This window comes from Geotrypetes seraphini, chromosome 7 (assembly GCF_902459505.1).
Source record: "Geotrypetes seraphini chromosome 7, aGeoSer1.1, whole genome shotgun sequence".
Lineage (NCBI taxonomy): Eukaryota > Metazoa > Chordata > Amphibia > Gymnophiona > Dermophiidae > Geotrypetes > Geotrypetes seraphini.
The window spans coordinates 164110902-164123570 of NC_047090.1; the positions used below are offsets into that span (position 1 = coordinate 164110902).

Below are 12669 nucleotides of genomic sequence, written 5' to 3' on the forward strand. Positions count from 1 at the left end.
ATGGTGTTTATTTCAGTCCAAACATATACATTAGTGAAGACCCAACACAGCACTGTGTTTCAGCGTATCAAATGACATCACTCTTATAAAAGAAGATAAAACATCAATCTTTAGAGTTGGCGGCAGCTGTGATTTTCACAGAGCAGCCCTGGACTGAAATAAACACCACTGGCGTCATCCTGCAGGCTCTTGTGGACAGCTTTTTGTCCAGTCCCACTGTTTTCCCTGTTTGCATTGCACTTGTGGGTCTCTCCTCTGGTGGATTTATTTGTGGTATCTAGAAATTGGACCCCCCCCCCCCAGATGAGAATTTTTGCTAATTGGTTTGAGAACCACTTATCCACTAATGGGGAAAATGGTGATTAGCTACAATATTGCAACTTCTGAGGAATTGTTTGTTTGGCTCTACAAATAACCCTTCTTACTTTGTGTGGACAAATGTATGTTCTATGCAAAATAACAAACAAAAAAAACCCCCTTTTAATACATTACTTTTTTTTTCTTTTTCTTTCAGCTAAATATCCAGAAATCAAAACATTAATGGGACACGATCCCCACTTTAAATGGATTGTTTCGGGAATGGTCTTCACACAACTTCTAGCATGTTACTTGGTGAAAGATTTATCATGGAAATGGATATTCTTTTGGGCCTATGCTTTTGGAGGTTGCATCAACCACTCAATGACATTAGCTATCCATGACCTTTCCCATAACGTTGCCTTTGGTAATAAACTGGCAAAATGGAATAGGTGGTTTGCTATATTTGCCAACATTCCAATTGGAGTACCGTACTCTGCTTCCTTCAAAAAGTACCACATAGATCACCATCGATACCTGGGTGGGGACATCTTGGATGTGGACCTTCCGACGAACTTTGAAGGCTGGTTCTTCTGCACACCACTTCGCAAAGTTGTGTGGCTTATCCTTCAGCCTTTCTTATATAGCCTGAGACCACTCTATGTGAACCCCAAACCTATCACTAGAATGGAAGTGTCTAATGCTCTAGTGCAATTTATAGTTGACCTGGTGATCTATTATCTATGGGGACTGAAGCCTGTCATTTATTTAGTGGCTGGTACATTACTTTGTTTGGGTTTTCACCCTATTTCGGGGCACTTCATAGCTGAGCATTACATGTTCCTGAAGGGATATGAAACATACTCTTATTATGGACCTCTTAACTGGATCACATTCAACGTAGGATATCATATGGAGCATCATGACTTTCCCAGCATTCCTGGAAGCAGATTACCACTGGTAAGTGCTCAAGTTCCATTTTGTATTTTATATAGCACTGTACAGTACTAAAAAACTAAATATGCAAGTGTTTTCCTAAAAACTTACAAGTGGGATACCCTGAGGCAGCAAGTGAGAATTGTGACATGCCCAAGGAAGATGGCTGGCTTATAGGACAATATTGTACTAGCCGGGTGGACTTTTTTCCCTTAATACCAGCCCAAATGCCACTAAATTTGAGAACTGATGTATTAAAATAGCCCAATGTTGTTTATGACGTTGGCTATGTAATATATACCATCAATCCACAACGGCATATAATAAACTTCAAAGTGCCTAATTTCTAAGTGATCTTTTTTTCAGATAATACATTTCTAAGTACCTCTATGGTCTATGTAAAGAAGAACACACGTCGGGATGCTGTGGAACAAAACAAAAGGGGGGACTCATTCTTGAAAAAGCCTTCAGGCGAAACTGGTTGAACCTTAAGGTCCTTCCTGAGGTTTAACAAAAAGAATGAAAAAATAGCTAAAGCTAAGTACAAAAGTTTTAAAGTTGTATAAAGAAAAGTTTATTGATTTGCACAGAGCATAGAATATAGAGCACAAGCACTTAAAACACAACAAAACTAAGGTCTGATGATGAATAAAAGCCAGAAAGAGAAACAAGCCTTCAAATAATTTGGCAGGTGGTTGGCTGGAACTGAAGACCATAGAGGTACTTAGAAAGGTATTATCTGAAAAAAAGATCACTTAGAAATTAGGCACTTTGAAGTTTATTATATGCCGTTGTGGATTGATGGCGTATACTAAATTTGAGAAGTCACAAATAAGTTTGCAGTTAAACTGAAACAAAACATTCAGCATGCACAAAATTTCTAACAGTTCCCCCAGTACCTTTCAGATTATGAAAGAGACTTTATTTGCAAACAGAGCTTCAGATTGTGTTAAACCCCTCAAAAATGATCCTGCAAAAACAGTTTGGCATACCTCAGAAACGGGCGCTCAGCTTCCCTCCACCCCAACTTTAGATATTCCCTGTTGTGGTCCTGCTATTTTAACTCAGCTTTTTTATTTTTTGTCATTTGTTCGACTTTACAAAGTTCAAGAAGCAGAGACTCTACTATGTATCTGTAAAGCACTGGGTGTATACCTGCAGCATGATACAAATGACACACAAATGGTTCAGAAACAGAAAACAGTACTTAAAATCAAGCCATCCTGTGCTGGTTGGAAACCAAAGATCTGCATGATTTTGTCTATCAGATACAATAGCAGTCTAGATCAGAGGTTCTCAACCCAGTGAGCTAGGTTTTCAGTAGATACATATTCTTTGACATGCATTTCATTAGAGCATGCAAAATCAGTTTGAACACGTTTTAACAAAATTTTATCAACCACAAAGCCTGAAATAAAATGTGCTTGCATAAGGAGGAGTGTGGCGTAGTGGTTAGAGCTACAGGCTCTGCATCCTAAGGTTGCGAGTTCAGACCCTGCGCTGCTCCCTGTGTCCCTGGCCAAGTCACGTAATCCTCCACTGCCCCAGGTACATTAAATAGATTGTGAGCCCACTGGGACAGACAGGGAAAATGTTTGAAGTACCTGTGTGTAAACTGCTTTGAGTGTCATTGTAAAACTACAATAAGGCAGTGTACAAGTCCCTTTCCCTGATGTCATAATGCCCTATTCCACCAATAAGAGCCAACCTCCTCAGTGATGTCACAGTGGCTTCATTGTTCTATACTTGGCTCATTTCTGATATTGTATTAGAGGAGAGTGTGGGGCAGTGGTTACAGCTACAGCTTCAACACTCTTGAGGTAGTGGGTTCAAACCCCATGCTGCTCCCTGTGACCCTGGGCAAGTCGTTCAATCCTCCACTGCCCCAAGTACATTAGATAGATTGTAAGCCCACCAGACAGACGGAGAAAATGCTTGAAGCCTGAATGTAAACTGCTTTGAGTGTGGTTGTTTAACTACAAAAAGGCAGCATACAAGATCTAATCCCTTTCCCTTACATCTGGGGCAAAGATGTCAAAAATAACCTTTGCTATACACATCCCAATTTTCCAGGCTATCTGCAACGCGTTCCAGAGCTTAACTATTCTCTGAGTGAAAATTTTTTTCCTCCTATTGGTTTTAAAAGTATTTCCCTATAACTTTATCGAGTGTCCCCTAGTCTGTGTAATTTTTGACAGAGTGAAAAATCGATCCACTTGTATCCGTTCTACTCCACTCAGGATTTTGTAGATTTCAATCGTATCTTCCCTCAGCTGTCTCTTTACCAAGCTGAAGAGCCCTAACCGGTCTTTCCTCGTACGAGAGGAGTTCCATCCCCTTTACCATCTTGGTCGCTCTTCTTTGAACCTTTACTAGCGCCACTATATCTTTCGTGAGATAAGGAGACTAGAATTGAACGCAATACTCCAGGTGCGGTCGCACCATGGAGCGATACTGGGGCATTATGACATTCTTAGTCTTGTTAACCATCCCTTTTTTAATAATTCCCAGCATCCTGTTTGCTATTTTGGCAGCCACCGCACATTGGGCGGAAGGTTTCATCGTTTTGTTTACAATGATACCCAGATCCTTTTCTTGGGTGCTAACCCCTAAGGTGGACCCTAGCATCCGGTAACTGTGATTCAGGTTAGTCTTCCCAATGTGCATCACTTTGCATTTGTCCAACAGTACTGCTTAAAATGCCATTTGTTCTTTATGTGGTTCTTCTTAGCCAAAATAACCAGCTATGTTTTTGGTAGCTCGGTATATTGGCAATTCATTCCATTTAAATGCTGATCATTGCTGGCTGAATATTTTTACCTAAAGAGAGGAGCATTACAAATTAAGGGGTTAACTTTCCTCCCCTTTCCTCTCTTCCTCTTTCCTATTGTATTTCTTCCGCCCTTCCCTCTGTTTTTCCTTATTAACACTTTCTTTCCTCCCTTATATTTAAATTTATACTATCTAAACCAGTGTTCTTCAACCACCGGTCCATGGACCAGTGCTGGTCCACAAAAATTTCCTGCCGGTCCACAGGGCCAGCACGTGCATCAGGCCCAAAACAGTGCTCTTCAACCGCCGGTCCACGGTGCGATCGATGCGGCGTTATCTTCGAGCCATCTCCCTCTTCCTGATTCAGTGCACAAAGCCATGGTCAGTGGCTCCTACGGGCATCCTGCGCCTGGACCGGAAGCCTTCTCTCTGACGTTGCAAGGTCAGAGGGAAGGCCTCCAGATGAGACACAGGACGTGCAAGGTGCAATTAGTACTATTATAGGGGCGGGGTCTGGAGTGGAGTTTGGGTAGAGATGGGCGGGGTCTGGCCCATGACTTAGCCCAGTGTTCTTCAACCGCCGGTCCACAGTGCAATCGATGCGGCGTTATCTTCGAGCCAGCTCCCTCTTCCTAACTGATTCAGTGCACAAAGCCACGGGCAGTGGCTCCTACGGGTATCCTGCGCCTGAACCGGAAGCCTTCTCTCTGACGTTGCAATATCAGAGGGAAGGCTTCCAGATGAGGCACGGGATGTGCAAGGTGCAATTAGTACTATTATAGGGGCGGGGTCTGGAGTGGAGTTTGGGTAGAGATGGGCGGGGTCTGGCCCATGACTTAGCCCAGTGTTCTTCAACCGCCGGTCCACAGTGCAATCGATGCGGCGTTATCTTCGAGCCAGCTCCCTCTTCCTAACTGATTCAGTGCACAAAGCCACGGGCAGTGGCTCCTACAGGCATCCTGCGACTGAAATGGAAGACTTCTCTCTGACGTTGCAAGGTCAGAGGGAAGGCCTCCAGATGAGACACGGGACGTGCAAGGTGCAATTAGTACTATTATAGGGGCGGGGTCTGGAGTGGAGTTTGGGTAGAGATGGGCGGGGTCTGGCCCATGACTTAGCCCAGTGTTCTTCAACCGCCGGTCCACAGTGCAATCGATGCGGCGTTATCTTCGAGCCAGCTCCCTCTTCCTAACTGATTCAGTGCACAAAGCCACGGGCAGTGGCTCCTACGGGTATCCTGCGCCTGAACCGGAAGCCTTCTCTCTGACGTTGCAATATCAGAGGGAAGGCTTCCAGATGAGGCACGGGATGTGCAAGGTGCAATTAGTACTATTATAGGGGCGGGGTCTGGAGTGGAGTTTGGGTAGAGATGGGCGGGGTCTGGCCCATGACTTAGCCCAGTGTTCTTCAACCGCCGGTCCACAGTGCAATCGATGCGGCGTTATCTTCGAGCCAGCTCCCTCTTCCTAACTGATTCAGTGCACAAAGCCACGGGCAGTGGCTCCTACAGGCATCCTGCGACTGAAATGGAAGACTTCTCTCTGACGTTGCAAGGTCAGAGGGAAGGCCTCCAGATGAGACACGGGACGTGCAAGGTGCAATTAGTACTATTATAGGGGCGGGGTCTGGAGTGGAGTTTGGGTAGAGATGGGCGGGGTCTGGCCCATGACTTAGCCCAGTGTTCTTCAACCGCCGGTCCACAGTGCAATCGATGCGGCGTTATCTTCGAGCCAGCTCCCTCTTCCTAACTGATTCAGTGCACAAAGCCACGGGCAGTGGCTCCTACAGGCATCCTGCGACTGAAATGGAAGACTTCTCTCTGACGTTGCAAGGTCAGAGGGAAGGCTTCCAGATGAGGCACGGGACGTGCAAAGTGCAATTAGTACTATTATGGGGGTGGGGTCTGGGGTGGAGATTGGGTAGAGATGGGCGGGGTCTGGCCCACGTCTTAGCCCCATGTTCTTCAACCGTCGGTCCACAGAATAATTCTTTTATTTCTGCCGGTCCATAGGTGTAAAAAGGTTGAAAAACACTGATCTAAACCACCTAGATATTCTTAATAAGTGGAATATTGAGCATTAAATAAACCTGGAGCAGCTGGTGTGTGGTGTGCTTCCAACCTCTGATAAGTACTCCTTTATTGATGTTATTAAAAAAAAAATTTAATGGCGGCTTTATTCAGAAACCAGGAAGTTTGCGCTGCTCAAGGCTTTTTTCCTGGTATAATGCTGTCTGTAGCAGGTGCCAAGCTTTGGATTTTGTGACTGGTGACTGAATTTTAAGAAAATGTTGAAAAACAGAATTATTTGTTAATGCCTTCATGTGCTAATGCTATTTGCTTGCTGAAACTTTGCCGTCCTGTAAATGTTGGGATTTTGGGCTCCTTTGATCAAGCCAGCGGTTTAATGCGCCTAACGGCGTGTGTTAAACTGCCGGCCGTGCTAGCCGCTGCCGCCGCCTCTTGAGCAGGCGGTAGTTTTTGGCCAGCGCAGGGGTTAGCGCGTGATGAAAAGTCGCGTGCGTTAACTCCGCTTGCGCGGCTTGATAAAAGGAGCCCTCTGTCTATCCATCTTGTTGGATGAATTTGAAAGAAGGTTTTAATAATGACACTGTTAGTTAATGTTTTTATTGCTTGTTCTGTCGAAACGTGTTTTAGTATGCATGTAATTTTGTAAACCGCATAGTTTTTATACGGTATATAAATTTTTAAATAAATATCAATCAAGGAGGTTTTTTTAATGTCAGTGACTTAACTTTACCCCAGGCTAGTCTCTGCTTTTTTTAGTAGCCGCTTTTGTCAGCTGGTGGAGGAGGGGCTCTGAGGCTTTTTCCTACCTCGAGGTGATTCTTTTGAGGGAAAAGCTGTTTTATGTGCTGGACCCTGGCTTTTGAATAACCCTGTGTATGTTGGTTGTGCTTTTTTGAGGGGCTCTGAGTATTTCATCAGGAGTGTACGTTTTGCTGTGCCATAAGATTTTGAGAGTCTTGGTATTTATTTATCGCGGCTTTTATACCAGACATTTTGGTGGTTCAGCCTGTATTGACATTTTGCTCAGAAATGCAACGTGAGATCTTCAGTGTGGTCGCAGAAACCCAACGGATGGGGATGAGGGCAATGACCATAGAACAGGAAAGAACCTGATATAGCATCTGATTTCAAGGTAACAGAATGATGAGATGAGGATGCCGTGCTGCAAAGGCATAGCTGGCTGAAAATAATCATTAAACAAAAAAAAAAAGAAAAAACTACAGGAATGGTGCACAGACTTTTATCAATAAACATAAGTGTGAACAAAACACAGTTTGTATCCAACATATGGTCCCAGGGGTAGATGAGCCGGGACCCGACACGGTCCGTGTTTCGAAGAAACACTCCTTCCTCAGGGGTCCTAGCTGTTAATCATACTAGGTGTGAGTGGAACCAAATGGAAATACAAACCATAAAGCAAGTGATTCTCAAAATTGCGTGGAGAAAAGCTGGTCAGCGTGAAACACGGATCATGTCTGGTCCCACTGAAAGTTAGATGCCTTTTTACATGTTTCCAAGTTTCTTCAACATTTGATATACCGCATTGGCAAAACATCTATGTGGTTTATACATAGTAAAAAATATTTAAAGATAGATTAAAGTTAAATATAATCAGAAAGTAGAGCTACATAATCAACAGTAAAGTAAGTAAAGGAAAAATGATTAAAAATGATTGTGCTCCAAGTTTGATTCATCCTCACAAGGCCTGCAGTGATCGAGATTAGTAGCCTGTCAGCCAAATGCGTCCATAAACAAAAATGTTTTTAAATGAATTTTAAATCGTTCGAGATTCGATTCCATTCAAATGCAATTGCAAATGTTATATAGATTAAAACAGGGATAGGCAATTCCAGTCCTCAAGAGCGGAAGCCAGGTCAGGTTTTCAGGATATCCACAATAAATATACATGAGATAGATTTGCATCTCAAGGAAGCAGTGCATGCAAATCCATCTCGTACATATTCATTGTGGATATCCTGCAAACCTGACCTGGCTCCTGCTCTCGAGGATCGAAATTGCCTACCCCTGGATTAAAACCTATGTTACCTGCATTTGATTTCTGTAGTACACTTTTTCCCTCCGTATTCGCAGTTTCGATTATTCACGGTTTTTAGCTTGCTGGCTGCTCCCCCCAAATTACGTCAGTTTACAGAGAAAATTGCTGATTTCCAGCACTTTCATCGCCATGTTTAGTCTCTCCTTCTGGAACAGGTCAGGTCTCCCACCATGTTGTTCGCGGTTTCACCATATTCATGATAGTTTTCAATAGAAAACAGCGAAAAACATATGAAAAAGTTATTTGCGGTTTTTCTGTATTTGCGGTTCTGTTAATCCCCTATCACAGCGAATACGGAGGGAGAAGTGTATAGTGCAGGGGTCTGCAACCTTTAAGATATAAAGAGCCACTTGGACCCGTTTTCGAAAAGAAAAAAAAACTTGGAGCCGCAAAACCATTATAAAACAAATCTAACACTGCATATATTGTTTCTTATCTTAATGCTATATACAGGATCACTAAATTGAAAATAAAATCATTTTTCCTACCTTTGCTATTTGGTGATTTCATGAGTCTCTGGTTGCACTTTCTTCTTCTGACTGTGCATCCAATCTTTCTTCCTTTCTTTCAGCCTCCTGTATGTTTCCTCTCCTCCAGACCTCATTCTCTCCCCCAACTTTTTCTTTCTGTCTCCCTGTTCCCCCTTCTTTCTGTCTCCGTGCCGTCCCCCAAGCCACTCGGTTTGCTGCCACCGCAATCGGGGAACAGCCCCCAAGCCACCGCCGTCCCAAGCTTTCCCTGCAGAAGTGTTGCGCTGACCAGCATTCCGCTCCCTGACGTCAATTCTGACGTAGGAGAGGAAGTTCCGGGCCAACAAGGCATTTCTCCTCATTCCATCCAGCCTGAGCCCCATCTCTCCTTGATCCAGCATTTCCCTTCTGTGTCTGTCAGAATTACCATTCCACCTATTTTCCAGCATCACCCTTCTTTGTGTCCATCTCACCTATATCCCTATCTCACCACTTTTTCAGAATCTTCATTTGTCTCTGTCCTTATCTTTACGCCATGTTCACCATTTGCCCTTTCAATGTCTTTATCTCCCCCCACACACTTTTTCAGCATTACTTCTATGTCTCTATTTCACCTCCTCTTCATGTCCCCTCTGTATCTCTATCCTTATTCAGTAGGTCCTGCTTACCCTTTCTCTTCTTTGTGTCACTATCTCCATTTTCAGCTTTCCCCCCTTTTCCTTTGTTACTGCACCCTGTAGCCAGAATCTTTCCACCCTCCCTCCACTCCGGCCCAGCCCAGTATGAAAGATTTCCTTTTGTTTCCCTCCCCTCTCTCTTTCTCTCTCTCTTCTCCTCCCTCACCCACGAGTCCTGCATCTGGCCCTCTCCCTTCTACCTGCACCTGGCAACACCCCCCTGCTCCGCGGCTCTCTTCAGCAACTCGTCAGCAGCGGTGATCAAGACAAGCTGCCGACATCGAGGCCTTCCCTCTACGAGTCCCGCCTTTGTGGAAAAAGGAAGTTGAAACAAGCGGGACTCGCAGAGGGTAGGCCCCGACGTCAGAAGCTGCTGCTGAGTTGCCGAAGAGAGCCGCGGAGCAGGGGATGTGGCCGGAAGCAGGTAGAAGGGAGAGGGAGATAGGAAGGCTGTAGATCTCCGGAGCATGACACCGACCCCGGCCAGGATGATTTCTTTTTCAGGCACCTTACAAGTCCAGCGTCGCGGCGGGAAATAGCCATGCTGAGCAGTGAGCTCAGCACTACACAGATGAAAGCCTTGCTTGCTGATTGGTCCGGCGGGGCGGGGCCGCCGGACCAATCAGCAAGCAAGGCTTTCATCTGTGTATGTGCTGAGCTCACTGCTCAGCATGGCTATTTCCCGCCGCGACGCCGGACTTAAGCTGCATGCCTGCGTGACACACTACCGGAGCCGCAGCAAAGGTGGAAAAGAGCCGCATGCGGCTCTGGAGCCGCAGGTTGCCGACCCCCCCTATAGTGCAAGCACTGATCCTGAGTAAGGTGGATTATTGCAATTCACGATACTTGGGGAGTTGTTAAAGTGACGATGAGGGCACTGCAGATGTTGATTAACTCTGTGGCAAGACAGATTACTGGGGTTCCAAGAACGACTCGCATAACCCCCTGTGTTGAAGCAACTTCATTGGTTATCCATGCAGTACAGAGTTCATTTTACGATTCTTTTAACTATACATCAGATCTTGTATCATGTCTCCCCGGCTGTAATGCAAGGATTTTTTTTTTTTTTTTTTTTTAAATTTATCAGCCTAGAACAGTGTTCTTCAACCACCGGTCCATGGACCAGTGCCGGTCCACAGAAATTTCCTGCCGGTCCACAGGGCCAGCACGTGCATCAGGCCCAAAACAGTGTTCTTCAACCGCCGGTCCACGGTGCGATCGATGCGGCGTTATCTTCGAGCCAGCTCCCTCTTCTTCACTGATTCAGTGCACAAAGCCACGGGGAGGGGCTCCTACGCGTGTCCTGCGCCTGAACCGGAAGCCTTCTCTCTGATGTTGCAACGTAAGAGGAAAGGCTTCCAGATGAGGCAAGGGATGTGCAAGGTGCAATTAGTACTATTATGGGGGCGGGGTCTGGGGTGGAGAATAGGTAGAGATGGGCGGGGTCTGGCCCACGACTTAGCCCAGTGTTCTTCAACCGCCGGTCCACGGACCGATGACGGTCCACAGAATAATTCTTTTATTTCTACCGGTCCACAGGTGTAAAAAGGTTGAAAAACACTGGCCTAGAAGGTGTTTGAGATCAGTAAACAGTATGAAACTGAGTTTAGAGGGTAAGATGTCAGTCTCTCACGTTAGGATTGGTGCAGCGATGCTGTCTGTGGCAGGTGCTAAACTTTGGAATGCGTTGCCTGGAATTTTGCGATACCGTGCTGGGAGGATGAATTTTATGAAAATGCTGAAAACTCAATTGTTAGCGGTTTCCTGTGTTAAGTTTCTTTGTTTTTTTCTGTTTGAGTATTATTCTGCAACTGTGTTTTATGATTGTAAGCTTTGTAAACCGTATGGTTAATATAAGGTATATAAATTTTTAAATAAACAAATAAATTTGGAAGATTATTCGAGTTATCCCAGGACAAGCTGGCATGATATTCTCACATGTGGGTGACGTCATCTACGGAGCCCCAGCACGGACAGCTTTTCAAGCAAACTTGATTAAAGTTTCAAGTTTGCTACACTGCACCACGCATGTGCATGCCTTCTTGCCCACTAGAGGGCGCATCCCCACCTCGTGGTCCTCAGTTCATTCTCTTCCGCGGAGCCAGAAGCCCTGTGGAAATTGTGCTCTTAGTTTTGCCTTCTGTCACCGCGGCTGTGTCCTTTTTTCGACTCGGTCGCTGTGTTTTTCCTTGTTGTTCTTTTTATTTCTTTCAGTTTTCGTCAAAAAAAAAAACTTTTCCGTTCGGCTCCGGGGGCTCCTGGTAGCCGCGGCCGCGGGACCTCGCTTGCTCCCGGCCAGTTTTTGGGCCCATGTCCCGTCCTGTGACGGGCTTTAAAAAGTGCACCCGGTGCGATCGGCTCCTTTTGATTACCGATCCTCACCGGTGGTGCTTGCGTTGTCTGGGCCCTGAGCACCCCACCGACACCTGTTCCCGGTGCTCCACTTTTCAGCGGAGAGCTCTCCGCCGCCGTCAGGCTCGTATGGCGGAGCTCTTTGCAGTTGACCCCGCGGCGGGGAAGGCCTCGACGTCGGCCTCGGCTTCGGCCCCGGCCTTGACCTCGGCTTCGACTCCTTCGTCCTCGCCCCGGGAGCCCCCGGCGTCGAAGCCGGTGTCTTCGACCCCGAAGTCGGTGAAGGGTAAGTCCTCACTTCCTTCTTCAGTTTCAGCCTCGAAGAAGCCATCCTCGAATTCCTCGGCGGGGGCGGGTGGGTCGTCCTCGGCCCCGCCCCGAGCGCCGAAGTCGGGTGCCCCACGGGAATACTCGGTACCGAGGTCGTCCTCGAGGGAGCACCCGACAGCCCCGGATCTGCCGACTATGATGGGGGTTCCCGTCTTCCAGGACTTGCTCCAGGCTCTCATTGCCTCGGAGCTGTCCGGGGCCCTCACGCACCTTCAGCAGGCTTCGGCCTCGGCTGCCCCGGCGTCGGTGACCTCGGTCTCGGTGCCCTCGACTTCGGGCCCGGGGGGGGGTTTTGGCCTCGGCCCCGACCTTGCCCTCGACCTCGGTTGACCAGCCTGAGCGGAGTGTGCGGCCTCGGGACAAGGTGCGGCGAGTTCGGAGGATCTCTTCCTCTTCGTCCTCGTCGAGGTCCTCCCGGGGTTCCTCGCCCTCAGGTCGGCCTCGGGTGAAGCGTCGGTCGAGGAAGCCCAAACGCCAACGGGCCTCTCCTCGACGACGTGGTCGCTCCTCGCCGACCGGGGCGGAGACCCTGCGGGTCTCCGAACTGCGCCTCGATAACCCGAGGCTTTTCCGTTCGTCTGAGGTTGAGTGCTCGAGGGACTCTTCGCCAAGATGAAAGGGGCGTGCCTCGGTCCCCCATATCCCGGGGACTTCCCAAAGGGGTTCCTCGGGGCATGGGCGGTCCCCGACCCCGTCCAGATCGCTCGGTGCGGCTTCTTGGGGTTCGGGGTCTGGCACGGGGAAGGAACC

The 12669-nt window shown here is 47.1% G+C and overlaps 1 protein-coding gene across 2 annotated transcripts in view; it reads left to right on the forward strand.

The window, feature by feature from the left end:
- The window catches only part of DEGS2 (delta 4-desaturase, sphingolipid 2), a 146781-nt gene that overhangs the window by 103962 nt on the left and 30150 nt on the right, over positions 1–12669 (forward strand). For both annotated transcript variants that reach the window (XM_033951869.1, XM_033951868.1), the window contains one exon: positions 515–1257. In XM_033951869.1, the coding sequence (XP_033807760.1) occupies positions 541–1257 (717 nt within the window). In that variant the 5' untranslated portion in view covers positions 515–540. The remainder of the gene's footprint in view (positions 1–514; positions 1258–12669) is intronic.